Raw genomic sequence first — 25961 nt, 5'->3', positions numbered from 1 at the left:
TGGAAACGTTCTAGATTTCACAGTGATGTGAGTTACAGGGGTGAGTGAATTTGTTAATATTCCTTGAACTGAAACAGTTATGATCTGTGTATTTTGCTGTATATAAATTATAGCTCCATGAAAAATGTGAGGCAGAGAAATCCCTAGTTTCCAATTTCAGTAAGGCCGCATACAGCCCTTTTCGTACCCCTCTTCTCTCAAAAACAATTCACAAGAGGAGACCAGCCAATAGCAAAATAAATTGTCGCTCAGTGAAATCAGGCAACATCTGTAACCCACAGGAATACATGGAGACAGAAGCAGAGGGAGGAGTGACAAGTGATTTAGCAGAGAGGATAGAAGCCAGGTCAGCCTAGAGGGGTAGGGATGACGGGCGGAGTGTTGGTTGACTGACAAGGGACAAGGTCATTTGCTGTTGTGGGGGGAGGGGAGCAGGGGAAGGCCAGCAGAAGGCCTGTTTGGGAGCCTGGTGAGAAGTCCTTGCCACGCCCTCCCCACCACGGTCCTAAGCCACCATCCCTATGAACTCACAAACTCCTCCTTTTATTCTTCTGTGATCCTGAACCCTTCTCAAGGTTTAGGGTCTGGGAGATTCAAAGCCAGGAAGATCTGCATCTACTTCTGTTTTCCTGCTGTGTGCAACACTTCCCGGACAAAAGAAGGTACGATTACTTGCTTGAAGAGAGGAAGCCATCAAAAGAGGAAATTTTAGGTAGGAGGGAAAAAAAGCCCAGACTAATATTGCTAAATATCATTTAGCTACTCACATGTGTACGGGCGCTGTGTTTTCTAGTAGTATACCTTCTGACATATTTCCTCTATAGATGAATCTGTAAGGTAGGGGGGACACTACTATGTCCCATCTGACTGATAAGAGAGACCGAGGCACAGGTTACATGACTAGTCCAAGGTCACATGACGTTACCGTCGACTCAGCACGAGAGCCCTGGTCCTTGGGCTCCAAGATAAGTATATTTCTCTGCTCAAGGACTGCGTACTGCTCTTCAAAAATATGGACAGACAGGCAAAAAAAAAAAAAAAAAAGAGAGAGAGCGAGAGAGAGAGAGAATATACTGTGACTCCCTTTATGTACAATTCTAGAAATTGTAAACTAATCCATAGAGACAGCAGATCTGTGGTTGCTTGGGGATGGGAGGGCAGAGCAGGGTGGGAAGCAGAGATGACACAGAGGTGTGAGTGACTCTGGAGGGGAATGGATGTGCTGTTTTGATTGTGATGATTTCACTGTGTTCGCCTCTGTCAAAACATCAGAGTTGACACTTTAAATATGTACCCTTGATTGTGTATTGATTACCCCTTAATAAAGCTGTTGGAAGATATATGGCAGAAATGAATCAGTTGCTGGGAGGCCAGCCAATGATCATTTCCACTTTTCATTTATTTGAAAAAATGTCTTAATTTTTAAAAAATCTTTTTCTGGTTATTTATGTCCTTATCTTTTGGGGGCTGCTCCCACTGCATGTGGAAGTTCCTGGGCCAGGGATGGAATCTGTGCCACAGCAACCTGAGCATAGCAGGGATGGCACTGGGTCTTTAACCTGCCGAGCCACAGAGGAACCCCGAGATTTTTTAAAATTTATATTTATTTATTTTCATATTTGGCCGCCCCATGGCAAATGGAGTTCCTGGGCCAGGGATCAGATCTGAGCCACAGTTGCAATCTATGCTGCAGCTACGGCAACGCCAGATCCTTTAACCCGCTGTGCCAGGCGGGGATTGAACCTGTGTCCCGGTGCTGCAGAGATGCCACTGATCCTGCTGCGCCACAGCCGGAACGTCCACTTCTTAAACCTCCATGAAACATCCACAAAGATGCTAAACGTATGGAATATAGACCCTGCCTTAAAGAAGAGCACTTCAGAAAAGGAGGTAACGAGAACAAACATTTTCTGACTCTCTGCATGCTCAGGTCTTCCCCAAAGTCCGGGGCTGAACCTCTCATCCCTAAGGGGGTGATACGAGGAGGTGAGGCCTCGGGGGTGATTAGGTAAAGATGAGGTCAGGAGGGTAGTGTCCCCATGACAAGATTAGTTTTCTTAGGAGACGAAAAAGAGGCTAGAGAGGCTCACTCTCTGGGCCGTGTGGGGACACAGTGAGAAGGCTGCTGTCTGTAAGCCAGGAAGCCGGCCCTTCCGCATACTGGCTCTGCCCCGACCTGCACTTCGCAGCCCCCAGAAGCTGTGAGAAAGGACACTCTTGTTGTTTAAGCCAGATACACTCTTTTTGTTAAAGCAGCCCAAACTAAGACAATATCTAACGTATTATCTTTAAAAATTTTCACTAAAGCTGGTGTGATGGCTGTTACTATCATAGCCATCTTCCTGGTAGGAAATGCTCAAGGCCATAAGGGCTGTGGTCTGGGGGAGCCGATAACACCTGGTTTCCCCACTAACTTCCTGAGTTCTGAACCCTTTGTCTGGCTCAGGAGTCAGACACAGGATGACAGCTTCACAACAGATGGAGGCTGGGTTGGAAGGCTTGGCTGAGAGGTGCTGCCACACGGTTCTGCTGAGAGGTTCTTCCGAACTGCACCCTCCAATTTCCAGCTTTCGCTCAGGCCCAAATCCCACTCAGCAAAGAATAGGGATTTGGGGCTTCCTGGGGAGCAGCCAGTTTGGAAGTTGCTGCTTCCATAGGTAAGACGGAGTTAGGTAGGGAGAGAGTTGGGGAGAGAGGCTGTAAGTACAACTCCACGGGAGGCCCTTCGCGTGAAAACACAAGGAATCAGAAATGAGTATGTCCCCCGAGAGTCAAGTGGGATTCAGACCCAGGTCCCCATGTCAAAGCATTTACAGCATCAATGGGATTCATTCTAAAACTTGTGGGCAAAAAATCATTTCTGGGCACTGAGTCCTACCTTAAATGGACAAAAGGGATTTTGATTTAAAGAAACCCAGTGGTAAACCTGTTGTTAATGGCATAGTTTTCAATAGCCTTTCATTCATTTAAATGCTCTCTGTGTACTTGCTCTGCAGGGCTTTGAACCCCTGACTAGCCAGGCTGCGATAAAGGTCGTGGTGCCTGTCCTCAGGGAGCTCAAAGACCGATCAGCCCCTCCTAAGTTATAGCTCCGGCCTCAGCTTTCCTTTTTAGTATACCTTCTGTTGATGGCTTTTTTGTGCCTCCTGTTAAAAACGAATAGGATTACTCCTTGGGGTTCCTATACATGGACCCCATCCCTTGCCTTTATTTATGCTATTCCTTTTGCCTGGAAGCCAACTTGATCAGGCAAAACATTTTGCGCATCTTCTGTGTTAGGACTGTGGCAGCTGGAGCTACAAAGAGGAATAATATCTGGTGACTGGATACTATAAAGCTTGGCCTTTCAATGTCAGGTCCTAACCATCCTTTAAGGTCCACTCCTCTGGGAAGCTTTCCCAGGTTTCCTGAGCAGCCATGCTCTCTGATCGTTGTCTCCTTGGAGTATTTGAACTGTAGCTTTGACTAGTGTGTTTAGCTGATGGCTGGTGATTCTTCATCACACCTTCTTCGGGGAGCACAGTAGGAACACCTCATAAACCATGACTTATCTCCACAGTAGGGTTTCCAAAAAGCTGGGATTTCATTCTCTCATCCCCCAGTTTTGTTGCCAAGCATACACCGGGCAGGAAAGGACAGAGTCAATGGCTGGCAAAGGCTACTACTGATTGGCCAGCCCTTGCATCTCGTGTGGCCACCTCCTCCTCCAGCTCACCTTGGCCTTGTGGCTCCCACCCATCCCTCACCTGGCTGTGGCCACAGCAATAGGGTCTCCCCGCCTTCCTCTCACACCCTCCCATGGCAGTGTCTACCCTTCAGGCATGAGTGATCCTAAACACAGATGCCCTTGCCTTTCCCCAGAGCCCAGGGCCTCTGCCTCCCCTCCCATCCCACAGTCCAAGTCCTTCCCAGGAAGCCAGTGCTGCTCTGTCCTGGGCCCAGAGCCAGCTGACATCTCAACACAACCCTAGGGACTTCTTTGGGTTTTTCCAGGTTTGGACTTACCCAGCGCCTCACCAGGCCAGGAAATATGGTCAGATCTTTCTTTTTTTTCCTGCTGCTTATACAGGAGGTCACAGGGGGAGAGGTCCCCTCTCTTACTAAGGAAATTTTGTTTTGCAATATATATTGAACTCAAAGCAGTGGGACTCTAAAGGGGGGGTTGGCCAAAGTATGGAGCATCCCATGGAATCTGGACAGGGCTGCTTCCCAGCTGGGATCAGAATCAATGAGCAGAGCTCTAAGGAACCCAGAAGCCCTGTCTCTCTCCCTCTCTTTCTCTTTTTTAGGATGTGCACCTGCCGTGTCCTTTTCTCTTCTTGCGGATTGTTTTTCTCTGTTTCCCAGGTGGCAGAAAATAGCTAGTCATGCCCAAGTTTACACATTGGTCCTAACACAAAGACATGGAGGGGGACCATTCTGTCTTTCAGTCTTGGGTCAAAAAGTCCCAGACTTGACTGGCCCGATTTGATGCGGATGTGCTCCCTCTGGTCAAGCAGGCACGATCGATTTCTAAGAATGCAGCAGCTTCTGCTGCGACTGTGTGGAGATAGGAGGAGAAGGGGAAATTCCTGGAGAAGGGGATACTGGACACACAGTCCAAAAGGTGTCCCCCCGCCCCGACCCTCCCATGGACACATATTAACAGACTCTCCCTCTAGGAAATTAATCCCTCCCAGTTCCCTGTCCAACCACCTGGACCCTGGTGCTGCAATATGCTTATTCGTGGGCACCTCTGCTGCCCTACTCCTTACTTACCTGCTTCTGGAAGCCCCTGGAGGACAGGGCCAGGCTGCGAGTTCTTTGTAACCCCCTTGCTTTTCCAGCAGATTCACCTGGTGGCTACAGAGAGGATATTATACTTACCAGGACCAAGAACTGTTCTGAGCCCTTTCCGCATTAACTCATTTAATCCTCGAAATAACCCTATGAGGTAGGAACATTTGAGGAGATCGAGGGATCAGCTGCATGTCCAAGATGCCACAGTTAAAGGGTGGGAGGGCCAGGACTCCAGCCCAGGCAGAGGGATGCTCAGCTTTGGGATTCTAACTGGCAGGGCCTACCAACGTCTCCAGGAGTGTGTGGCGAGTTTCTGCCTTGCTTCTCGGGCTCGTGGGAAGTAAGCCACATCTGTATGCACACATGGGCAGCTGTGACCCTGGGTAAGAGGAAGGGCAGACGTCAGGAATGTTCTTGGTCCTCCTTTCATAGGTAGAATTGGCCGCACTCCCTTTCTTATGCCCATGCCTTACCTGTGCACAGGTAGCACCTGTAACTCTCTCCTGTACTGATCCGTTTATGTGTCCATTTCACCCATATGACCAGCGGGGCCCATTCTTAATGGTCACTTAATATACTTTTATTTTAAATAAAAGCCTTGCTGGGAAACGGGTTGTAAATTACATATGTGGAAAAAAAACATGATAAAAACGGGCTGTCTCGTAGTCCCCTCCCCTCTGCCCCAGTTCCCTTTCCACACAGAAAACCACCGTGAACTCAACGTTAAGTTATTTATCTGGTGATTTCCCTTCTACTTCTAACTCACAGAGGGTGCTGCTCACTCTTGATTCATCCATTTTAGACACGGGTTCTCGACTTCCCATTGTGGTCACGCAGATTCTAAACTCGTGTACTTTCCCCGTTTCTCTCCCAGCTTCTGGTTAACACTGCTTTTATCAGGATTGTATAAATGTTGTTTACTGTTGGAGTTCCCGCTGTGGCTCAGGGGTTAACAAATCCGACTAGGAACGATGAGGTTGCGGGTTCGATCCCTGGCCTCGCTCAGTGGGTTAAGGATCTGGCGTTGCCGAGAGCTGTGGTGTGGGTCACAGACGCGGCTCGGATCTGGTGTTGCTGTGGCTCTGGCGTAGGCCGGCGGCTACAGCTCCAATTAGACCCCTAGCCTGTTTATATATATATATAAACAATGTATATGTAGTTTCCTGTTAAGCCAGTCGAATTACATAGCCCTTCTTGAGTATGATGCCCGCCCTGCCACCCTGGCATTAACAATTGCCTCTAACTTTTGTCTTTAGTTTTCTGTCAACACCCAAGTCTTCCCACGCGCTTCCAGAGCTGTAAAACCCCGTCCAGGAACACGTCCACACTGTCAAGCCTGTCCGATAACAGCACACTCTGCTCCAGCAACCCAGACACCTCTCTTGGGGGTCCTCTGACCCCCTTATTAGAGATGGGTGGCTGTTCCAGTCTGCCCTTTAGATGCCAAAGCCCTTTCCTTTGCCAAATTCCTGACAATCCCTTTCACCGCCGCCTCGTCTCCTAGGTCCTCTCTCCCACCCTATCCTATTCTTGTTCTTATTTTCTTGTTTTTATTTCAACAGAGAGTCCTTTGCAGGAGTAGCTTTCTACAAAAGGGTACATGGGAGATAATTTTTCAGAAACTTTGTTTTTTCTTTTTACAGCCTCACCTGCAGCACCTGGAAGTTCTTGGGCAAGGGGTCGAATTGGAGCTGCAGCTGCGGGCCTGCAGCCACGCCACATCTGAGCTGCATCTGCCTCCTAGGCTACAGCTGGAGGCAACGCTGGATACTTAACCCACCGAGCGAGGCCAGGGATCAAACCCATGTCCTCTTGGAGACCATGTCGGGTTCTTAAACCTGCCGAGCCACAATGGGAACTCCTTGGAAACTTAGGTGACTAGAAATCTCATCTCTGCTCACTCTTGGTTTGAGTGGGTGGAAGTCCAGGTTGAAAGGAGTGCTCACTTAGGACTCCGGAGAAGATGCTGTCCTGTTTCTGTGTTGTTGTATTACTTTGATGCCTGTTTATCATTTGTGGTCAGTTCCTCCTTCCCTTGTCACCCTGGCTTCTCATCATTTAGGACGTTTTTCCCAGGGTTCGGAATTTACAATGATGTGGGGCTTGATGGGGGGGCTTTTTCCGTTCAAACTGCCTCGCCAATTTGGAGAAGGCTCTGGTTTCCCTGTGGGGATGGTTTGCTTGTCTCTTTTTTGATAATCCCCCCCCACTCTGAGTGTTTTGTTTGTTTATATTTTTTCTGGCACTCCTATTAGTTAGAAATGAGACTCCTTGGCTTTATGCTCTTATTCATTTTATCTGATTGTCCTTTTCTTTATCCTTTTTTCTACTTTGTGGCAGATTTCCTGAACATTGTCTTTGGATGCTTCTGCTGGTCGTTTTTTTGTTTGGTTTGCGAAAGCATTTTTAATTGCCAAGGCCTTGTATTTTTTTTCTGATTAGTCCTTAGAAAGCAAAATTCTGTTCTTATTTCATGATGCAATATTTCCTCCTGCTTCTCGGAGGGTATTCACGATGGGTTTTACCTTCTCTCCTTTTCCCTGCATTGTTTCTGTTTCTCCAACCTTCTACGTTATTATTTGTTTTAGTCTCTTTCTTTCATGTTTGAGACTTTGCTCAAAGGCCTGGCGATCCTCGATTCTTTGCTCATACTTAAGAGTGAAGCACTGAGAATGGGACTGGGAGCTCTTGTGTGTGCGAGGGGGGCTTTTTCAGAGCGGCACCTCAAATGTCAGCTCCTCTCTGGAGCAGTCTGACCTCCCCATTGCAAAGAGATTCTTCTGGGGCTGGGCTGGAAAAGAAACAGCTGCTGGGTCATCCAAGCAGAAGAAGCTTGGGCCCTCTTTTCCAGGGGTGTCCCCAGGGAGGCAGCAAGACCCTGAGAGGCATGGCCAGGAGGGCAACGGGCCCACTGACAGTACTTCAAAACGTTGCTGTGCAGCAAGAGAAGCTAGGAAGCGACAGCTGCTACTGGAGCCCGACTGTGGATGGGGACACTGGCTGTCTGCACCAAAACCTGAGCAGAAAAAGGACCAAGGACCAGAGGGCCACTCACTCCAACCACCTGATGCCTCGGTGTGGTATAAAGCCTCATCACCCTGGTACCATTTCATGGAAAGGTATCTAGGGTAGGTCTGATTTCCTGTTTCGTTTTTGCCTCTCTGGCAGTCTGCAGAATGGGTGCTCAGATGGAGAAATTAGGTTAACTATAGAAAATAAAGAGAAGAGTAGTTTGTGGACTGGGATTCATAGCTGGTATGTGTACATTTGCATATAAACCAATGCCAATGTACTGCATACTAGTGACATAAAATAAATTCCTAGGCCCCAAACGCAGGAGTTCTGGAGGGGCTTTTGTCAGCTCTCTGGCTTCCCTCAGCCTCTTTATGGGGAAGTCTAGCCTGAGGCCATCTTGGGAGGAGGCTGCACAGTGATTCTACCTTGTACCATCCCACTCATATGCCATCAGGGGATCACCAACCCTCCCGTGGGAGAGTCAAACCAATGCAGCTGAAACTACTGACATCCTTGGAGAGAATCTCAGTCCCTCAGCTTAGAAATCACACACGTATGAGCACACTTGCCCACACGCATGCACAGATGGACAGGGGTCCTAACTCAAGGAATCAGGGGAGAGATGGGGGAGAATAATCAGGAATCCAGCCTGATTCCTGCCCAGAGCTCTCTAGGCAGAGCCCCCGTGCCTCTGGAGATGTAACCGCAGTCCCAAACAGATGTTGGGGCAGCTGGGGGTCTGGCCCGGCTTCTTAGAGTAAGATAGTTCCAGAAAGGCAGGGTGGAGAGGAGAGACGGTGGCTGGCCATGGAGGCACCCAAGAGGATGGGGACAGGACTGGACTCCTTCCTGAGCACTGGTGAGAAACAGCCCTCCCACCATCCCCCCTTCGTCTCCCCAAGAGTCCTGGTGCTGAGGCAACGCATCACCATATTTTCAGTAATTCTGCTAAGTTGTGTCTTGGGGAAGTGAAAGACAAATCTCCAGAGGTTTGTGTGTTTGATTCACACCTAACACAGCAGCTGTCTGCTGCCAGGGGAAATTCACTGCTGTGCAGATTTCCAGCAGCAGTCAGAGACTGAGTTTTCAATTTTATAGCCATTTTTTGTTGTTGTTGTTTTGTCGTTTGGGCTTTGGGGAAGAGTGTCCAGGATGCAATGCCAGCCTTCCTTGCTGGGGATGACTCAGGTGCTAGCACTTTGGGAAAAGAGAAACCTGGCCCAGGGGAGAGCACTTAGCAAGACGTGACAGCAACCTCGTCATCATACCCGGAGGTGAGATGCTTTTCTCTTAATAGATGCATGTGCTTGCATTCTAATAATACTTTGTGCTCATCTCAAAAGGCCTTAACCAGAGAGCCTCATTCGAATCTCATGAGAGCTTCATGAAATATACAAAAGACTTTATTCTCTGAATTTCTTTTCTTTTCTTTTTTTTTTTTTTTTTTTTTTTTAATTTCAAAAAGAGAAACTGAGTCCTGCCTGGCCAGCTGGATGGCCCACAATTAACCAGTAACAAAAGGGCCAGAAATTCATTTCACTCTCATTGCCGTTCTTTTTCTCTCTCTATTCTTTTTAAACCAAATCACCCATTTTAAAGTACTTCTTTATTATGAGACTCCCAAGTATATACACACTCTCTGAGGAATAAAAACCGAGAAGAGAAATCCAGTTCACAAGACAGGTGTCTTCAGGGATGATCTTTCTTATCAAGGAGCAATTTTTTTTCACTTCACGAGGCCATTTCACTTGGAAGTCCATTAATGGTGAGCTTCCCTGATACATATAACTACTGACCTATGGATCTTTGGTTGTCAAGAAAAGTACGAAGGGAGCGGGCCATGAAACTTGAAGCTGAAATACCCAGTTATCAACGTGTGCTGAAGAGCAGTTGGAGACTAACAGTTTCTGAAATGATAGAAGATATAGAATCGAGTCACAAAAGTGCAATTCACATGCAGCTTTGGGGTCCACGTGTGTTTTGCGTAAGTGAGCCCTGCCTGTAGCAGTGTAAACCCAGAGGTGTAGAGCTCCAGAGAAGCTTTACAAAGCCCTAGCGGGCTACGGCTCAGTGGGTGAAGAGGTCTGCCTTGACAAAGAAGGCACCAGAGATTCCTATCAAATGCCTCACAGAGCTTGGCTACCTGGGAGGCTAGGACAGATGCAGTCCTGGGGTAGCAACAGGAGATGTAGGTGATTGGCAGGTAAAGGGCTGGGGAGACTCTGGTCTCGATGCCAGATGGAGTTTACCGTCCCCGCCCCCATCCATGGAACATGGCTGGGATTTGGCAGCAGAGATCTCTTCTGTGCCAAAAAATTGCTTACATTTCAACTCCTTTGGGAGACAGTGGGAGCACCCGAGAGCATAACAGATCTGAGCTCAAATTTGGGCTCAGCCACATCCCAGACAAAATTCTAAACCTCTCTAAGCCTTAGAGTCCGCCCTCCAAATTGGAGAGAGTAAGTAGCCACATTGCAAAGAGGCAGTAAACCTGAGACATGATGTCTGTAAAGGATTTGCATGTAACAGGCACTCAAAATTAATAGCTATTATTGATGTTGAAAGAGGCTGAAATCCCACCAAGGAGAAAGAGAAAGGCTGCCATCCGTTTCTGGTTTCAGTGAAGAGTAGATGGGCAGTCAGCCCCAAGCGCAGGTCTCACAGCAACTGGCCTGGGGCCAGAGGCTGCCGTGTCTGCCTAGCATAGCTTGGCACTTTGCATCAGAAGTAGCAGGGCTACTCATTAGCAGCAGGGACTTTGCGTCAGGAGCTGGTGATGCAAAGAAACGGGGTGGTGGAGAATCCACTTTGGGGTTCGTGGTGGCGGCAGCATCCGGTTTCCAGGGGCAGCACAGCCAGCAGGGGCGTTTGGGGAGTTCCAGCGTTAGCTGTGCAGCAGGCTGAGACGTCTAGCCTTCAGCCGTGGCACCTGTTGGGTCCTCATCACAGTGGTTTTGTGGAGGGATTTTTGGCTGCTGAGCCTCCCTTTGTTCTTATCTGTGTTCTGAGACTTCCTGAAAATTCTGTGGGCTGCCCCAAGCTCCCTTCTATAAACGTTTTTTCTCTTCAAGTCAGAGCAACAGAAATTTGACACACACATCTTTTTCTGACCATTTTACTTAAAGCAGTTCCCCCTCTGCTATTTCCTTTACTGCATTCATCATTCTTGGTTGTTAGTTTACCAATTTGATGCTTGTTCATTATCTCTCTTCCCTCCCTGGAGATAAGCTGCCTAGGGCTTCATCTGCCATCCTCTGGGACCCATCCACTGCCAGGCTCCTAGAAGCTGCTTGGTGTAGCGTCCTGACTACCCCAACAGACGCCAGGGCCAGATGGCCACCTGGGTGTGAACCTCGGCACTGCCACTGGGAGATCTCTGTGTGTCTCGGCTTCCGCAGCCGTAAAGCAGGGATAGTGACAGTGCCTGTGTACATGTTGCTAAATGAGCACACCTATGAGATGAGGACGCGGCACAATGTTTATGGATGAACTTAGGAGAAATCCAAATAAGAATACAGCTGCTCTTCAGGATGTGATGATCTTTGTTCCATCGCTTTAACCTCCACTTCCAGGGGAGGTCCCTTGCCCTAGGGTTAGACTGAAAGTTTACCAGATTGAAACTTGGGGTCTGCCCAGTCGTCAGCGTGCTCTCTTCACCTGAGTATTTCATGCTGCCAGTGTTTGGTTACATAAGCATCCCCAAGCTGGGTGCTGCTCTGGACCTAGGAAGCCAAGCTTCTCTGAGACCACTGAGTCATGGACCCCTACTTTCTTCCTCAGAGGCCTCTCGCTGTCTTCCTGCTGGGGCCAGAGGAACAGCCTCTGCTTCCAGGAAGAGCCGCTCCTCTTGGGAGCCCCAGGCCTTGGGCGATACAGAAATTCGGGGGCAGAGCACTGCACTGGGACAGGCTGGCGCAGGGCAGCCAATCAAAACACCGCATTCCTGGATGACTGCTTTTCTCCAGAACCTGCGTGTTACTTTTTCCATGGCCTCTGCTCTTCCGCAGAGGGCCAGGTACCATGTGAGCCATCTGTTTCTCTGTGTCTGCTGCCAAAGGCCAGTGATGGTGCAACCGAGCCAGGGGCTATGAGCCCAGATGTTTGCTGCTCTATTTTAAGATTCCTGGTTCTGTTTCCCAGAAGTTGTCGATTGGTCAGAGGAAAGGGAAAGCGGGGGTGGGAGAAAATGAGGCCCAAGCCACAGGCGCTCACTCCTTCCAGCCAGGGTGGAAATTCCCATCCTTCAAGGAAGCGAAGCACCGCCCCCAGCCCCCAACAGCGTGACTCAGAATTCTTCACAGGTCCTGGTAGGGACAGAGTCTTGCTCATTTTAATAACAAACACGAGGAGAGCGTCTTATTACTTGTGTAAATCTCAGACCACAGTCGCACCCATTCCTCCCATTCACTAGGTAGGACAGACTTTGTAACTCCCTGTTTGCAAGTGAGGAAACGGAGGCACAGAGAGGTTGGCGAATGCCCAAGGTCACACAGTTGGTTAGCCACAGAACTAGTCAGAGAGGCTAGGACTCTGGTTTTAAACCATGTTCTGTCATTCAGTAAACAGGCATTTATTATCTTTTCCCCCACACCATGGTGCCTTTCCTGTGCCATGAAAATCCAGGTGATGGAGAACAGAGCCCGGGGGGCTGGGCTTCGCTAATTCCTGTTCCTACGGCTATTGCTTCTCCACCTCAGCCTCCTAGGAGAGGACATTCATTCATGCAAATGGACAGCTATTGAGTGCCTGCTGGCTGCAGGTGCTGTGCTTTTGCAGGTTTACAATTTATGGAAGAGAAAGTTGCTATATGCAAAGTAACAAGAAATGTCGTAAAATGCTGTGGTGTTGGCAGGTATGAGAGTTAGGGGAAAGCAATCAAAAGGGTCATTCCCTTTGCTGGGGGCGATGAGGAAAACTCGCAGATGAAATGATTCCCCCAGCCCTGGCCCAACTTTTAATTGTAAACTTTTTCAAGCATATAGAGGCAATGAAAGATGAGTATAACCACCACCTACATTCAGCCATTGCTAGCATTTGCCATATTATCTTTCTTTCTCTTGATATATACACAGGTGGATATAGCAGGTAGATATATACCCACGGTTGGAGGCACATGGCTGAATCGTTTCGAAGTCAGTGAGGGCTGTCATGACATTCAGTCCTCAACATTTTATGGCACTCAAAGAGGTGAATTTTGAGTTGGGTCTTGTCAGAAGAATAGAAGTTTATCAGACAAACGCAGAAGGTCCTTCCGGGTAATGGCAAAGCCAAGGCACATGCAAGCAAATGGGTGAACTTTGTGGCGTGTTCAGGGGAACAGCTTATGGAGTGTGAGCAGAGCCGACGTGGTTGGGGAGCTGGTCGGAAGGGAGCTGGAACAACCGATTGGAAGCAGACTGTGGAGGAATGAATGTCCTGCCGAGGGTCTCGGTGTGGCTCTGGTGGAGCTGGGAGATACGAGAGGCTCTAAGTGGCCAAGGACACGTTCCCATTCATCTTTCTCTGGCACCAGAGTGGGCAGGATAGGCAGGATGGGAGAAGATGGTTTAGAGAAGGTGGACGGTGGTTGTGAGGATGGAGGGGGAGAGTCCAGAGAGGGTACTCACGTAGACAGGACGTGGAGGCTGACTGGAAACAGGAGGGAGGGACGTGAGGGATTGTGGACCGTAAGATTCTTTTCGAGAGCAAATGGATGCTTTAGTGCCATGCATCGGTCCCATTCATCGAGTCACGTGTGATGGTGAATAGGCGACATCGAATGAGGTTTGGATAAGTATGAAGACACCTAAAATGCAGGTGGAAATATGGGTCCCGAACACGGGCAGGGGACAGAGACGGGGGTGGGCAGCAGCATACAGACAGTGATTGAAGCAAAAACAACTTAGTCTGGTGGCGGGGGCTGAGGCAAAAGAGAGCGGCTGGCCCGCCGGCTGGGGCACAGTCTTGGGCGACACCTATATGGAAGGGACAAAGATGAGAGCAGCCACCAAGGTGGGAGACTAGGTGGGGAGGCGGGGTGCCCACCTGGCCCCGCCCACATGGCAGGTTCCCATGAAATGAGCTCATTTGTGAGAGACTCCAAACTGCAGGCTAGGGCTGGATAATTGCTAGGTAAGTGAAAGTACCGTTCTTAAAATAGAGAGACATTTTAGGCGATCTGCCTGTTTCCAGAGTCAAAAGCTGCCGGCATTGGCAGAGCTGGCCCTTCATGCACTGTGCCTTGGAAGCTGAAAGGTCCTTTCCTGTTCCCAAGAAAGGAAGACCAGATTGAGCTAAAAGAGAAGAAAGGCTAAACCATCTCTCAGATGCCCTGGGAGCTGAGGTGGAGCGTGTTTTGGAACTCAGGTCAGGAAAGAGCTTTCTGCACCTCTGGAGGGGGCAGGGACAGGGACGTCTCTACGGAGGGGCTCACTGCGGGGACGCTGGAGTCAGATGACCGGGTATCAAATCATGGCTCCACCCTTTTGTCACTTCCTCCAGGAGCGGCTCTACGTGTCAGTTTCCCCATCTGTAAAACAACAACAGGGAGCGTACCTCGTGCAGAAGTGAGCCTGAGGATGAGCTGAGATGAGAAAGCCCATAAACATAGAGCAGAGGGAACGCTGGCTTCATGGGAGCCACTGTCATCGCTATTACTACAGCCGGGGGGTTCGGGAAGCCTCGGGATCCGGATCCAGCAGCTTCTCCTGCGGCCAGAGTGGAGCAGTGCAGCCAGATGGCGGGTGGAGAGGTAGCGGCTGGCCGGGGCTCAGTCACACAGCCCAGCGCGTGTCTCCTCCACTCCGAGGTGTGGGGCCCATTAGGCAGAGCGCGTTTCTTTCTCTCCAAACATCACGCAGCCCCCCCGCTGCGCGCTTGCCTCTGTCCACCTGGGCCTGTTTCTAGGACATCTGCTATGTCAGGGGCTGATGGCCCGGGGAGCTTGTGAAAGGCCCACCTGTTCCTGAGGCTCCCCCTGCCCCCTCCTCTCCCACCCCCAACTCTGCCCGGCCTGCCTCCAGCGGCTCACACAGCCAGCCACGTTCCTCCCTCGGCTCAGGGGCCACCGGCACATGATGAGAGGCACGTGTCCTCACAACTTGTTCCGTGCTAACAGCCAGCCTGGATGCTTTGTCAAGCCTCCTGCTTTCTTACAAAATGGCTTTCCTTCTGTGCCCCTGCCTCGGCCTCGCCCCCCCCCCCCACCCATTGAGATGGGGGTTCAAGGAGGATGACTTCAAGGAAGGGGAGAGGGCATAGAGGGTCCCTAACACCCAGGAGGTGGCCAACCCTCCCTGGAGGTGGGCCCTGACATCTCTGCACATGTGTGAGATATTCAAAGGCTGGGGTTTCCGGTTGGAACAGGCCCCGTGGACCAGCTGCAGCCTGTGTGAGCACCGAGAGGGCCCTGACTAGGGCCGCAGGGAGACGTGGCCTGAAGCAGCCCCAGAGCCCAGAAGCAAGAGGACAGGGCAGGCGCAGCCTTGCGTTTGGATCAACAGAGCTGGGTTCTAATCCTGGCACCTGTTTACTGGCCGCCTCACTGTGGGTAGATTACTTCCCCGCGGCTGTCACATGCCCCATCTGGAAGGCACTGAATGGCAGGCCCTGCCAATGGCATATCCCTTCCTCCAAGACAAGAGAGATCAGAGATGAATAGTACAGCCAGCAGAGTGAGCTGCCCCTGGTGCCCTAAAGGATAATCAGGGGAAAACACTCGTTTCCTGCACCCAGACTGAACTGTGTCAACTTCACGGGCCCAGGAAGGGAGGGTGCCCATAGTTCTTGTCCTGAGCTGGCAAGGAACTGGCCCCCAGAGACTGTCAATTTCATATCTGAGGGTGGTGACCTCCCCCTGCAGCCAGTGGCCACCGAGGATACATGCCGCCCCTGCTGTTTTTGTGCTTCTAAAACCTAAAAGGGTGTGCTCTGCGAGCTCAGCAGCCTCTGCCTGTGTGTAAGGAATTCCTAAATCTTTGTGCACTTTTGCTGTGCCCTAAAACTACAGCAAGCTCTTCCTAGCTGTCCGTCCCCCTTGAAGAATGCTTCCTTCTGCAGGCCGACCTTCTTCCACAGGGCTCAAACCCTCTCACTTCTTTTTTCTTTTTTTATGTGTGAGGTTTTATTTTATTTTATTTTGCTTTTTAGGGCTGCACCCACTGCATATGGAAGTTCCCAGGCTAGAGGTCAAATTAGAGCTACAGCTGCCAGCCTACACCACAGCCACAGCAACGTCGGATCCAAGCTGCATCTGCAACCTACACCACAGCTCATGGCAACGTCACACCCTTAACCCACAGAGCGAGGCCAGGGATCGAACCCGCATCCTCATGGATACCAGTTGGATTCATTTCTGCTGCGCCACAGTGGGAACTCCTCTTTTTTAAAACAAACAAACAAATAAAACACCGCTGACCCTCTCCAGTCTCTCTCTTTCCTGGACACTTGTTGTAACACCAGGCAATAATCTCCTGTCATCTCCCCACCCATTCCCGTGACCCCATGGTAGTTGTTTCCTCAGCAAGGAGGAAACAGGAGGTCATTAAAGTCAGGAAAGAGCCTTAGACGCTGTTGTTGCCCCATGTTCTTGGGAACATAGTCAATTACTATTATTATTATTATTTTGTCTTTTTAAGCCTACACCACAGCCACAACCATGCTGGATCTGAGCCACATCAGCCACCTACACCACAGATCACCAGCAACGCTGGATCCTTAACCCACTGAGCGAGGCCAGGGATCAAACCTGCGTCCTCATGGATGCTAGTCAGATTCGTTACCACTGAGCCACGAGGGAAACTCCCATAGTACATTCTTAACAAATATTTATAGCAGATTGAGTAGACTAGTAGATTTTGGAAGGTCCAGACCACGGTGGGGACGAGCGTACCAAATCAGAAGTCAAGAAAGTGTTTTCATTGCCTCTAACCGTTTTCAGCAAAGGTCCCATCTAGACCTTAGCCTCCGTGGAAAAAGTGAGGCTGTGGGGGAAGGTCAGAGGGACTGAAGGCCGTGGAGGACAGTGGGGCGGTGACAATGTGTGAGGTTTAATCCTGGCACCAGATGACCCAGGCTGCAGAGCTGTGTCCCCATACTCGCCCTTAAAGAGGGGGCAGCTGCGCTGGGAGTGCTGGGCCAAAACGAGGTCAGGTCCGTCAAAGCCCGTGTGATTCACAGGCGAGCGCAGCTGGATGGACAGCAACTGTTGAGTCATGACAAACTGCAGACACAACCAACCTACCTGCTGGGAAGAGAATTTGGGATAAACGAGAACTTCAAAAAAGTTTCTGCCTGGAAACCGAAGAGGTAACCATGGCAACTGGGAGGCAGGCTGAGCGGAGAGAGGGCTCTTCATCTTGAGCAGGGAGCTTTGCGCTCTCGGATCTGTGCGCTGTGCATCCCTTTGTCTCCTTCGCTTTCTTTATCAAACGAAAAAGTCCTTGCTCAGGAATCTGGAGATTGGGCCCAGGGTTCAGCTGTTTTCAGCTCCAGTGCACTTAACTAAGGGCGCCTTAGGCTCTGCTGTTTTGTTGTCTGCAGAATGGAAATGTAAAAGCCAATTCACAGAAAGGACAGGAAGGTTTGAGGAGGTTGTCTGCCTAATCACCATTATTGTTGCCAGGGGCCAGGTCCAACCTGGTGCCACTGAGGGTAAAACCCGAGGTTCATTCCAGCCACAAACTCGCTTTTCTCACTAGAAGAAAAGCTGTCCCCAGCACTACCCATGGCCCCACTTGGCAGCTGCATAATGAAAGTGTGCGCTGGGGCATGAGCAGCATCAGGTGAAAAAACAACCCTCAGCTCAGCTGACAAACTCCTCCGGGTGGAACGTCCTGCTGATGGGGCGGCCGGGTGGGGGCGAGGGACTGTGCTGGAAGCCAATGTTCAAACGGCATCCTTCCGCTGCCCCCCTCCCAACCCTGGTCCATCTCCCTGCCCCATACTGGTCCAGCCCTGGACTTGTGAGAAAAGCAGCATAAGAGCCAAGGTGGGCGAGATGGGATGCAGGTTGGATGCTGGCATTGGAAAGGGCACTGGCTGCCAACATGTGCGCTGCTGCTGCACCTGCCCCCGTGCTCCGCTAACCAATGCACCGACCTTCTGGGAGGCTGGGGAGGCTTCAACTCTGGCTGCTCAGAGCGCATTTGGTTTGGATTAACTGGTTCCTCTTCTGCCCGCCCTGGCTTAACAAGGGGGCCTGCTTTGGCAGAACATGCTGCACGCTGTTGCCATGGGGGCTTCTTTGGCTCCAGCAGTGCCTCAGTGATGGTCCCACAGACCTTCCTCCCCTCTTCCCCCTCCGGGTGCTTCCCCTTCCCTTCCCTGACCAGCTTTTCTGGGCCTCCGCCCTGGGCCCTCTCACTCGGGTGGAACCTCTTCTCTGCTGTTTGCACTCTTTTCTGACTCGTTTCCAGGCCTCGCTGAGGAGTAGCAACTCTGAAATGCCCCTTGTGAAAAACACTTCGACTCCAAGAGTCACAAAAACACGCTCCCTTTCCTTATTGTCTAGCAGGCCCAGTATCCCTATTACGTAAACCTGAGAGCTGAGGTACACTGAGTGCCGACTACAAGCCAAGCACTGTGCCAAGCACCGTACAGGTGTGGTGGCAGGGGCCGGGGTGCGTTTTCCAGATCCGTTTGGGATCAGGCCCTCGTTCCCCAGGGTGCTGTCTGCTGTAGGCTCCCAGCAGTCTCTCTCCAGGAGCTGCTCTTGGCAGAGGGAACGGCCTTGTTTAAGATTACGCCAGCCTGGAGTTCCCATCGTGACGCAGCGGAAACGAATCTGACCAGGAGCCATGAGTTTGCGGGCTTGATCCCTGGCCTTGCTCAGTGGGTTAAGGGTCTGGCGTTGCTGTGAGCTGTGGTGTAGGTCGCAGACGCGGCTCAGATCCAGCATGGCTGTGGCTGTGGTGTAGGCCGGCAGCTGTAGCTCTGATTGGATCCCTAGCCTGGGAACCTCCATATGCCAAGGGTGCAGCCCTAAAAAAAAAAAAAAAAAAAAAAAAAAAAGAAAGAAAGAAAAAAAAATTAGGCTGTCCAGTGAACAGCTGATGTGGGACGCAAGGCCGCCCCTTGCTTCACTGCAGCGACTGCTCTGAAGGGCCATCCCACTCCAGAGCATCCCTTGGGACCAGCTTCAGCATCCGTTCCCCCCTCTGCCCAACCCTGCTTCCCTCACACCCTCTTAGTTCCGAGAACTCTCCCCAGCCAGCCTCTGCCTCAGAGGAACTATGTTCCTTGTTTCCTGGGGAACTCCAAGTACAACTTAAATTTATCTAGTTCTCACAACTTTATGAAATAAATGCATCACGTTTTCATCTTAGAGGCGAGGAAATGGAGACATGAAAAGGTTGAGAAGCTTGTCCCGGGTCTCCCACCAGTAAACAGCAGAGCCCAGATTTGAAAGTGAGAAATCCATCTCCAGATCACACACACTTAACCTCACCTGCAGCCTCTTAATTGCAATCCCAAAGGCATGTGAGGAGCCTTGGGGAGGCTGTGATGCCGTTATGAGAACGTGAGGAGAGAAGCAGGGCATCCATTACCTTTATCTCAGAGATGAGGGCGCTGAACTAACTAGCAAATACTTAAAAGTTGCGTTCATCAGTTACAAAGGTGTTGGGATTCTCAGCTGGGAAAGGGCAGTAGAGAAAAGTGTGGTAAATTCATATTTGAATTCTGGCAAAACCTTGTGTGACTTTCAGCAAGGGGTTTAACTCAAGTTTTAGCGAAAGGGATTGGGACTTAGCAGTTGCTCAATAAAGCCGCCTCCCGCCCCCCGGCCCACGGGGGGAGTTGTCTATTTCTAACTCTGATCTTGGGCACGTCTTTTTAACTTTCTGACTCGGTTTCTTCATTTCTAAAATGGCGGTGATGATGTAAAGGGCTTCCTGGGCTGACCCGTGGCCATCTGGGTAGAAGCACAAGAAATGTAAGGCACCAGCATAATATGCTGTCTTGCACCCTGTGCTCTGCTCCGTGGAGCCCTAACAAGCTCAGGCTCAGGCTGTGACCCACACTTCGCTTACCTCCCCAACCCGCCACCCCCACGCAAATCCTCCTGGCACCGCTGAGTTGGTTTCCTGCTTTTACTAACGGCCGACAGGGTTTTTTCCTACCTAACTGGGTGCGAGCGCGTCTCGACAACGTGCGACTTCTCTGCCGCGCCTCCCTCCCCACGCCGCCGTCCGCCCGGAGGAGGGGGCAGCCCCGTGAGCACCCCTGCGGTGCGAGAGTTGCACGAGGGTAGCAGGGTAGCGGCGCATCCTAGGCTCCGCGCCCCGCCCCTTCGAGCCCCCGGCCCCGCCTCCGTCTTCGCCCGCGCTCAGGACGGCTCTCCGATTGGTCGGCGGCTCTCAGCCCCGCTCCGCCCCCTCCAAGGGAATAAAAGCCGCTGGCTCAGTGAGGTTCCCCTTGATAAACGCAGTCTGCATAGAGGCGCTAGCTGCTGCCGCTGTTCTGCCTCCCTGGGTTCTGCGGTGTCCCCAGGAGCCCGCCACCATCCTCTCCACGACGTGCTGCCCTGCATCAGCAGCCATGTGCCGGACCCTGGCTGCCTTCCCCACCACCTGCCTGGAGAGGTAAGAGGAGCTTGTCCAGCTGCCTGGAGAAAGAAGTCCAAGTCCCATCAACCTTAGGAAGCGGAGCGGCAGCCTTGGGGACCTGGGTGGGCAGGAGCATGGGACGCTAGTAACTTGAAAGGTGGAGGTCAACTTGGTTCCGCGTTCACAGATGCCTCCCTTAGAGTCTAAGAGGAGGATGGACCACCAGAAGGGAGAAGGCGAATTAAAGGGAAGCAGAGGGTCCGCTGCTTATTGGCATTCCCCATCCTCTGACACAAGTTGCAGTTCTACCTGGCTGACCTGCTGAAGTCTCGGCTGCAGGAAGACCTGGTGTTGGCATCACCAGGCAGAACTGTCTTCCCTGGTTTCTTAAGCACTTGGTTTTCGTTTTAAAGCCCAGAGCTAGGGCCCTGGCCTCCTCAGGTGCTGGGAAGGCAGGGAAGTGTTTTTCAGCGTCCCCCCCTTCCCCCCACCTGGTGAGAGATGTGCCCACTTCCCAGGGGACTTCTCAGCCTCACCAATCTTTGCTGAAGCTGGAGGCTGGAAAAGAAAAAGTAAAGATGAAGGTAGAAATCAACTTCCACACAGTTCTAGAAATATTTGTAACAAGCCCAGAGTGTGCTGAACTGCCTTCTGCTCATCAGCTGGCACAAAGATAGATTGGTGTGACTTAATGCCAAAAAGCCCATGAATACAGCTGTATTGTAGACCCAGAAAGTATAAGACCTATGGAGGCACAGCTCAAAGACTGCTTTCATTGTTTCTGGGTTCATGATACTGATGAGAGAAGCAACGTTTATGCCCTGGGAATAGCCAAGTGTCCCAGGAAGCTTTGGGGGGGCGCCAGCATGAGCTCTCCTGGGACCCCCTCAATCTCTCTGCCCTGGCCAAGCAACCGGAGATTCCTCACATGCTCATGCGTTGTCTTCCAGAGCCAAAGAGTTCAAGACCCGGCTGGGGATCTTTCTTCACAAGTCAGAGCTGGGCTCCGATCCCGCGAGTGTTGGCAAATTCGAGTGGGGCAGTAAACACAGCAAAGACGGGTGAGTCCTGCCGGCCGGCCTGGGGCCCCTGGAGAAGGAAATACAAGGAGAAATTAGGACATGTCAGGGTGGACTGTGATGACCCCTGTAATGATTGCTGGTCTGCGGTGGCTCCCTGGCTCATGGGTGACCGGGTGGGTGGCTCAAGGCTTTGAAGTCCACCAACAGACAAATCTACCCAGGGCCAGCATGTCTAGTCACTGGACTCTCCCACCTGGAGATGTTATTGAACATGCAGCCACGGCTGGGGCGGGGGCAGGACCACCGGAGGGCTTTTCATCAATGGCTCTACTTCCGGTAGCATGCACTTTGCCTGGAAGCCCTTGTATATTGACCAGCAACTGTGCCAGGCCCTGGGTTTATGGGTAGACGTTGTCTCTATTCATGAGGCCCTATGGCCTTGAGGAAGCGGTCAAAACAAGCTCAGAGAGTCAGGGGAATAGAAAAACTTTTGGACAGTGAAGACACGGTCTCAGATATTTACTGAGGCCCAAGAGGTCCCTGCTTTGGCTTCTGGTTACTGAGCTGTCCTCTAGAAAACACAACTGTTTGTCTTAACCCCAACCAAGCATTTGAGGAGTCAGCTCCACTAATCACCACGCCAGCATCTGTGGGAATTAGACAGCTTCCATCACAGTTCTGGCTAGGATTTGTGCTATGCATTAGTTTGTTGATTTTTTGAAAAGTAAAATCTTGCCTTTTTTTTTTTTTTTTAAGCCGAAACTTCTCAGAAGACGTGCTGGGATGGAGAGAGTCATTTGACTTGTTGCTGAGCAGTAAAAGTGAGTGGGACCCTGTTGTGTTGTGTCTGTCTGTGGAGGGCACATGTGAGCCCATGTGTGGTGGAGTCAGCCTGCAGGATGCTGAAGGCGTGGGCACAATAATAGTAGTAGTAGCAATAATAACAATCCCCTAGTGTGCCAGCCTCTACGCAGAATACAAAGGCAGGTCCTTGTTCGAGAAAATTACATCCTAAAAATAGAGCCATTAACTACAATTGCTGTCTTTTCTTCTGTGGTTCCCTGCTGGCTGTCCCCTCTGTCTGACCTGTCTCTTCCTCTCTTCCTGCAAATCCAGATGGAGTGGCTGCCTTCCACACTTTCTTGAAGACGGAGTTCAGCGAAGAGAACCTGGAGTTCTGGTTGGCCTGTGAGGAGTTCAAGAAGCTCCGGTCAGCCACCAAGCTGGCATCCCGGGCACACAGGATCTTTGAGGAATTCATTCGCAGTGAAGCCCCTAAAGAGGTCAGAGGCGTGACATACTCCAGGGATTCTCTAGACCCTGGCTGCTCCTTCCCCACTGAGAACTGGGGATGGTGGGAAGCCAGCAGGCGAAGGGCTGCGTTTAGAAGTAGCATGGCCTCATCTGGCACAGGAGGCTGGAGACTGAAAAAGCCAGGCTCTGGGCCATCCCTGGGTGCTCTTACCCTCAGATGCACCAATGGGGCTGGAGGGGGTGGCAGGGCTTTTGGCTTCTGTCCATGCCCACTGTTGTAAACTAAGGCCTTTTTAGAGGCTTAAAAGACTTAAGCGGCTGGGGGGTGGGGAATAAGTCATCATAGGATAACCTGGCTCAGTTCCCTGGCGGACCTGCCTTAGGACTTTGGTCCTTGAGAACCTTTCCACCGTCCCTCAGCCGCCGCTGTTTGAGAAAGAATATGGCGCCACCTTGTGGAGGGAGAGTAGTAATGCCTTGCTTTTATATCTTTGTAATTTATTTTGAGCACCTTCATTCCATAAAGATTTGTTGAGCACCAGTTAGATGCAAGGTACTATTATAGTCATTGGGAATATGGCCGGGAACAAGAAATGTCTCCTCCAGTGGGAGAAGATGACAGTAACCAATTACATAAATATTGCCAGGGAATGATGTGTGCTCTGATAAAAACACAGCAGCAGAGTCTGGGGTGGGAGGAGGTGAGGTCTTTCCCTTTTATAAGGGGAAGGGAGGGGTGGGCTGTCGGATAAGGTGACATGTGAACAGAGACATGAAAGAGTGCCTGTTGTGGTCACCAGTCAGCGGGTGGGCCCGTGGGGAGTGGCGAAGCGGAGGGAGACGGGGGTGGGGGGGGTGGGGGGGGAATGGTGTCACCTGGTGGCAGATGGCCAGGTGCAGGCCCAGGGAGCTGTGCCGGCTCAGTGCGCACTTTGGTTTTTCCTCTGAGTGACAGGAAACAGCAGACTGACTTGGTTTTAAAAGGCTCCCTCCGCTGCTGGGTGGAGAAGAGATCGGGGAGGAAGGGAGAAGAGAGAGCAGCGGGCAGGCGCTGGCGCTAATCTAGCGGAGGGGTGATGAGGCTGTGAACTCAGGTTGTTGCAGAGGAACAGGTGCAAAGAGATTGGATTTCTATCCAGTCTTAACACGTCCTGGGTCATTCGGAGAGACTGTGGGTCAGACCCTGGATCAGAGGTGGGGGAAGGCCCAGAGCTGAAAAGCCCATTGATGGTCAGCTTGGGAGATCCTGGGTTCCTGGCTCAGAACCCGGTGCTCCTTCCACCGCCCCACCTCCCAGTGCCCCCGGGCCTGCTGGCCCCCTCGACTTGCCACCCACCGCCCGCTCACCCATGGGCTTGCTCTCCCTCCCACAGGTAAACCTAGACCATGAGACCAGAGAGCTGACCAGGACGAACCTGCAGGCCGCCACGGCCACGTGCTTCGACGTGGCTCAAGGGAAGACCCGCACCCTGATGGAGAAGGACTCGTACCCCCGCTTCCTGAAGTCCCCCGCTTACCGGGACCTGGCTGCCCAAGCTGCCTCCGCCTCCCCGTCCAGCGGCAGCCCAGCCGAGCCCTCCCATACCTGAGCCTCAGGGCCGGAGGAGGGGAAGCCAGCCGGGCAGAGAGAGGCTGAGTCACCCATCCCCGAGGCGCCGCCCCGCGCGGGTGCGGGAGGCAGGTTCTGCAGAGCAAGGACAGTGAAGGGAAACGCCCGATGGGTGACGTCCTCTCCTCCAGATACTGCGGGACTGAATTCTGTGCATGAGAGTGTCCCCCTGCTTCTAGGGCCTGTGGACGAGGGCTGAAGATGACAGCTGTGCAGGGCTCTCGGGGCTGTGAGGGGAGAACGGTGCTGTGAGAGTCCTCGTTGGCTCTGGCTGATCTCATCAGGGCCAGGGATCAGCCAGGGTGCTTCGGGAAATGTCTGGGTCAAGGGAAACTTGAAAACGAGTGAGGGAAGGCCAGCCAGGTCAGCCGTTTGACCTGCTGACCCGTCAGTCCCCTCTGATCGCATCCCGTTTTCCTAGTTCCCCGACTGTCCTGGGCACGAGGGGAGCCGTGCATGGGGAGCCCTGCCATCCGGTCCTCTCACCTGCCACTGGCCGCCCCTGGGGTCCCCTGGCTTGCACTCCTCAACACTCCTGTGTGCAGCCGTGCAGCCTTGTCAAGGCCAGAGAGCCCGTGTGCCGCTTGTCCCCAGTGAGATCTTTATCTTAGAAACTGGTCTTCGAGTCTCTTTCCGAATCAACAGGAAGCCCTGAAGAGAGGCCATCTTGCTAATGGGAAATGAACCTCGGTGCTTTTGGTGACCTCTCGCTGGTGGCCCCCGACCCCGCGTGTGTGGCAGGGTCCACCTGTGAGCAGGGCCAGCTGAGGGCCTCTGGCTGGGACGTGCCCCCTCTAAGCCTTGGGCTGCCCTTACCTGTGCGTGGGGCCTCGTGGTGAGCGGCTCTTCCAGCTCCTGTGCCAGCAGGTGGAACGAAGAAGAAAGGCATCTTAAGAAACACATCTCTTGGCAGTTCCACAAAGTCCTGTTCAAATCAAGCCAATATTTATATATATATTTTAAGCCAATCTCTCTTTTTTATTTTGTGGTTATGAAAATAGGGACAAAGGGATTCCCCAGGATGGAAGGGGAACCTAGTGTTTCTTTTTTTGTGGCTGTGAGGTGCACTCAGTGGGGCTTCAGGAGAAAGGAGGCAGGTACCTTGACGACCCTTGGACAGACTGTGGAAGCTGGGCAGAGAAGCTGCTGGGAGGAGCAGGATGGGGTGGGAATCAGAACCTGCTTTTCACCTCAGGGCCTCACCTAACATGTGCTCCATGGTGGGACTTCTCCACGGGCCCAGGCTGGTGGGGGAGGTGAATTAACCAGGCAGCCCCCCTTTGCCCCTGGAAAATCCACACTGTTCTCTCTGCACTATGAACTCCTCCAGGAGAAAATTATTTAAGTCTAACATATTGTTGGTTTTGTGACAATGGTCATTGCACATTATTTTTGTTGCTGTCGTTGGGTTGTTGCTATTGTTATTTATTGCCGTTGGAGTTGGCCTCTGCTGGAGTCTCCACGGGAGCTGGCAGCCTGACTGGCTCCCTCTCCACTGGACTCTTCCTCCAGAAGTGCTGGCCACCTCGCAGGGGCTGTCAGGAACTCCTCGCTGTTTAAATATTTATTTATTGTTGACACAGGAGCTGGTTTCCTAGATACGAATGGTGTACTCAACCCTCCTTTTCCTGTTTTAGCATGTGATTTTATTGTGAAATAAAAATAAAACCCAAATGTGAGATCCTGTCTGCAGGGGCTGTGGGGTCCGGGGAAGAGGGAAAGGGAAGTTCCCTGGGGGCTGGGAGGCCGGGGGTGGCG

The 25961-nt window shown here is 51.6% G+C and overlaps 2 protein-coding genes and 3 long non-coding RNA genes across 6 annotated transcripts in view; 2 read left to right on the top strand and 3 right to left on the bottom strand.

Moving 5' to 3' along the window:
- The window catches only part of RGS8 (regulator of G protein signaling 8), a 116207-nt gene extending 114867 nt beyond the window's left edge, over positions 1-1340 (top strand). Inside the window, exon 6 of the transcript XR_002335964.1 lies at positions 576-1340. The gene's annotated coding sequence lies outside the window, so the exon portion shown is untranslated. The remainder of the gene's footprint in view (positions 1-575) is intronic.
- Positions 9392-19977, bottom strand: LOC110255524. 2 transcript variants are annotated; one of them, XR_002335961.1, is made up of 4 exons: positions 19893-19977; positions 17015-17307; positions 13401-14480; positions 9392-9701 (listed from the first exon to the last, which is right to left on the bottom strand). It is a non-coding gene; the product is annotated as an uncharacterized LOC110255524 (long non-coding RNA). The 2 variants fall into 2 exon arrangements; XR_002335962.1 differs by lacking the exon at positions 17015-17307 and having other exon boundaries at positions 19893-19974.
- Positions 19942-25882, top strand: RGS16 (regulator of G protein signaling 16). The gene is made up of 5 exons (XM_021063763.1): positions 19942-20354; positions 21269-21379; positions 22097-22161; positions 22457-22623; positions 23968-25882. The coding sequence occupies exons 1-5, from the start codon at positions 20311-20313 to the stop codon at positions 24181-24183; spliced, it is 603 nt and encodes a 200-aa protein (XP_020919422.1). The 5' UTR covers positions 19942-20310; the 3' UTR covers positions 24184-25882.
- On the bottom strand, positions 20920-22523 carry LOC110255525. Its single transcript, XR_002335963.1, has 2 exons — positions 22427-22523; positions 20920-21407 (listed from the first exon to the last, which is right to left on the bottom strand). It is a non-coding gene; the product is annotated as an uncharacterized LOC110255525 (long non-coding RNA).
- LOC110255523 overlaps positions 25019-25961 on the bottom strand; it is a 34229-nt gene continuing 33286 nt past the window's right edge. Inside the window, exon 4 of the long non-coding RNA XR_002335960.1 lies at positions 25019-25128. This is a non-coding gene — a long non-coding RNA (uncharacterized LOC110255523). The remainder of the gene's footprint in view (positions 25129-25961) is intronic.

Source organism: Sus scrofa, chromosome 9 (assembly GCF_000003025.6).
Source record: "Sus scrofa isolate TJ Tabasco breed Duroc chromosome 9, Sscrofa11.1, whole genome shotgun sequence".
NCBI classification, from domain to species: Eukaryota; Metazoa; Chordata; class Mammalia; order Artiodactyla; family Suidae; genus Sus; species Sus scrofa.
This window is presented reverse-complemented; position numbering and strand designations above follow the sequence as displayed.

Coding starts and splice junctions, on each gene's coding strand:
- RGS16 (XM_021063763.1), top strand. CDS start 20,311: ATGTGCCGGACCCTGGCTGCCTTCCCCACCACCTGCCTGGAGAG. Junction 22,162..22,456: donor CTTGTTGCTGAGCAGTAAAA/GTGAGTGGGACC, acceptor CTGCAAATCCAG/ATGGAGTGGCTGCCTTCCAC. Junction 22,624..23,967: donor GCAGTGAAGCCCCTAAAGAG/GTCAGAGGCGTG, acceptor TCCCTCCCACAG/GTAAACCTAGACCATGAGAC.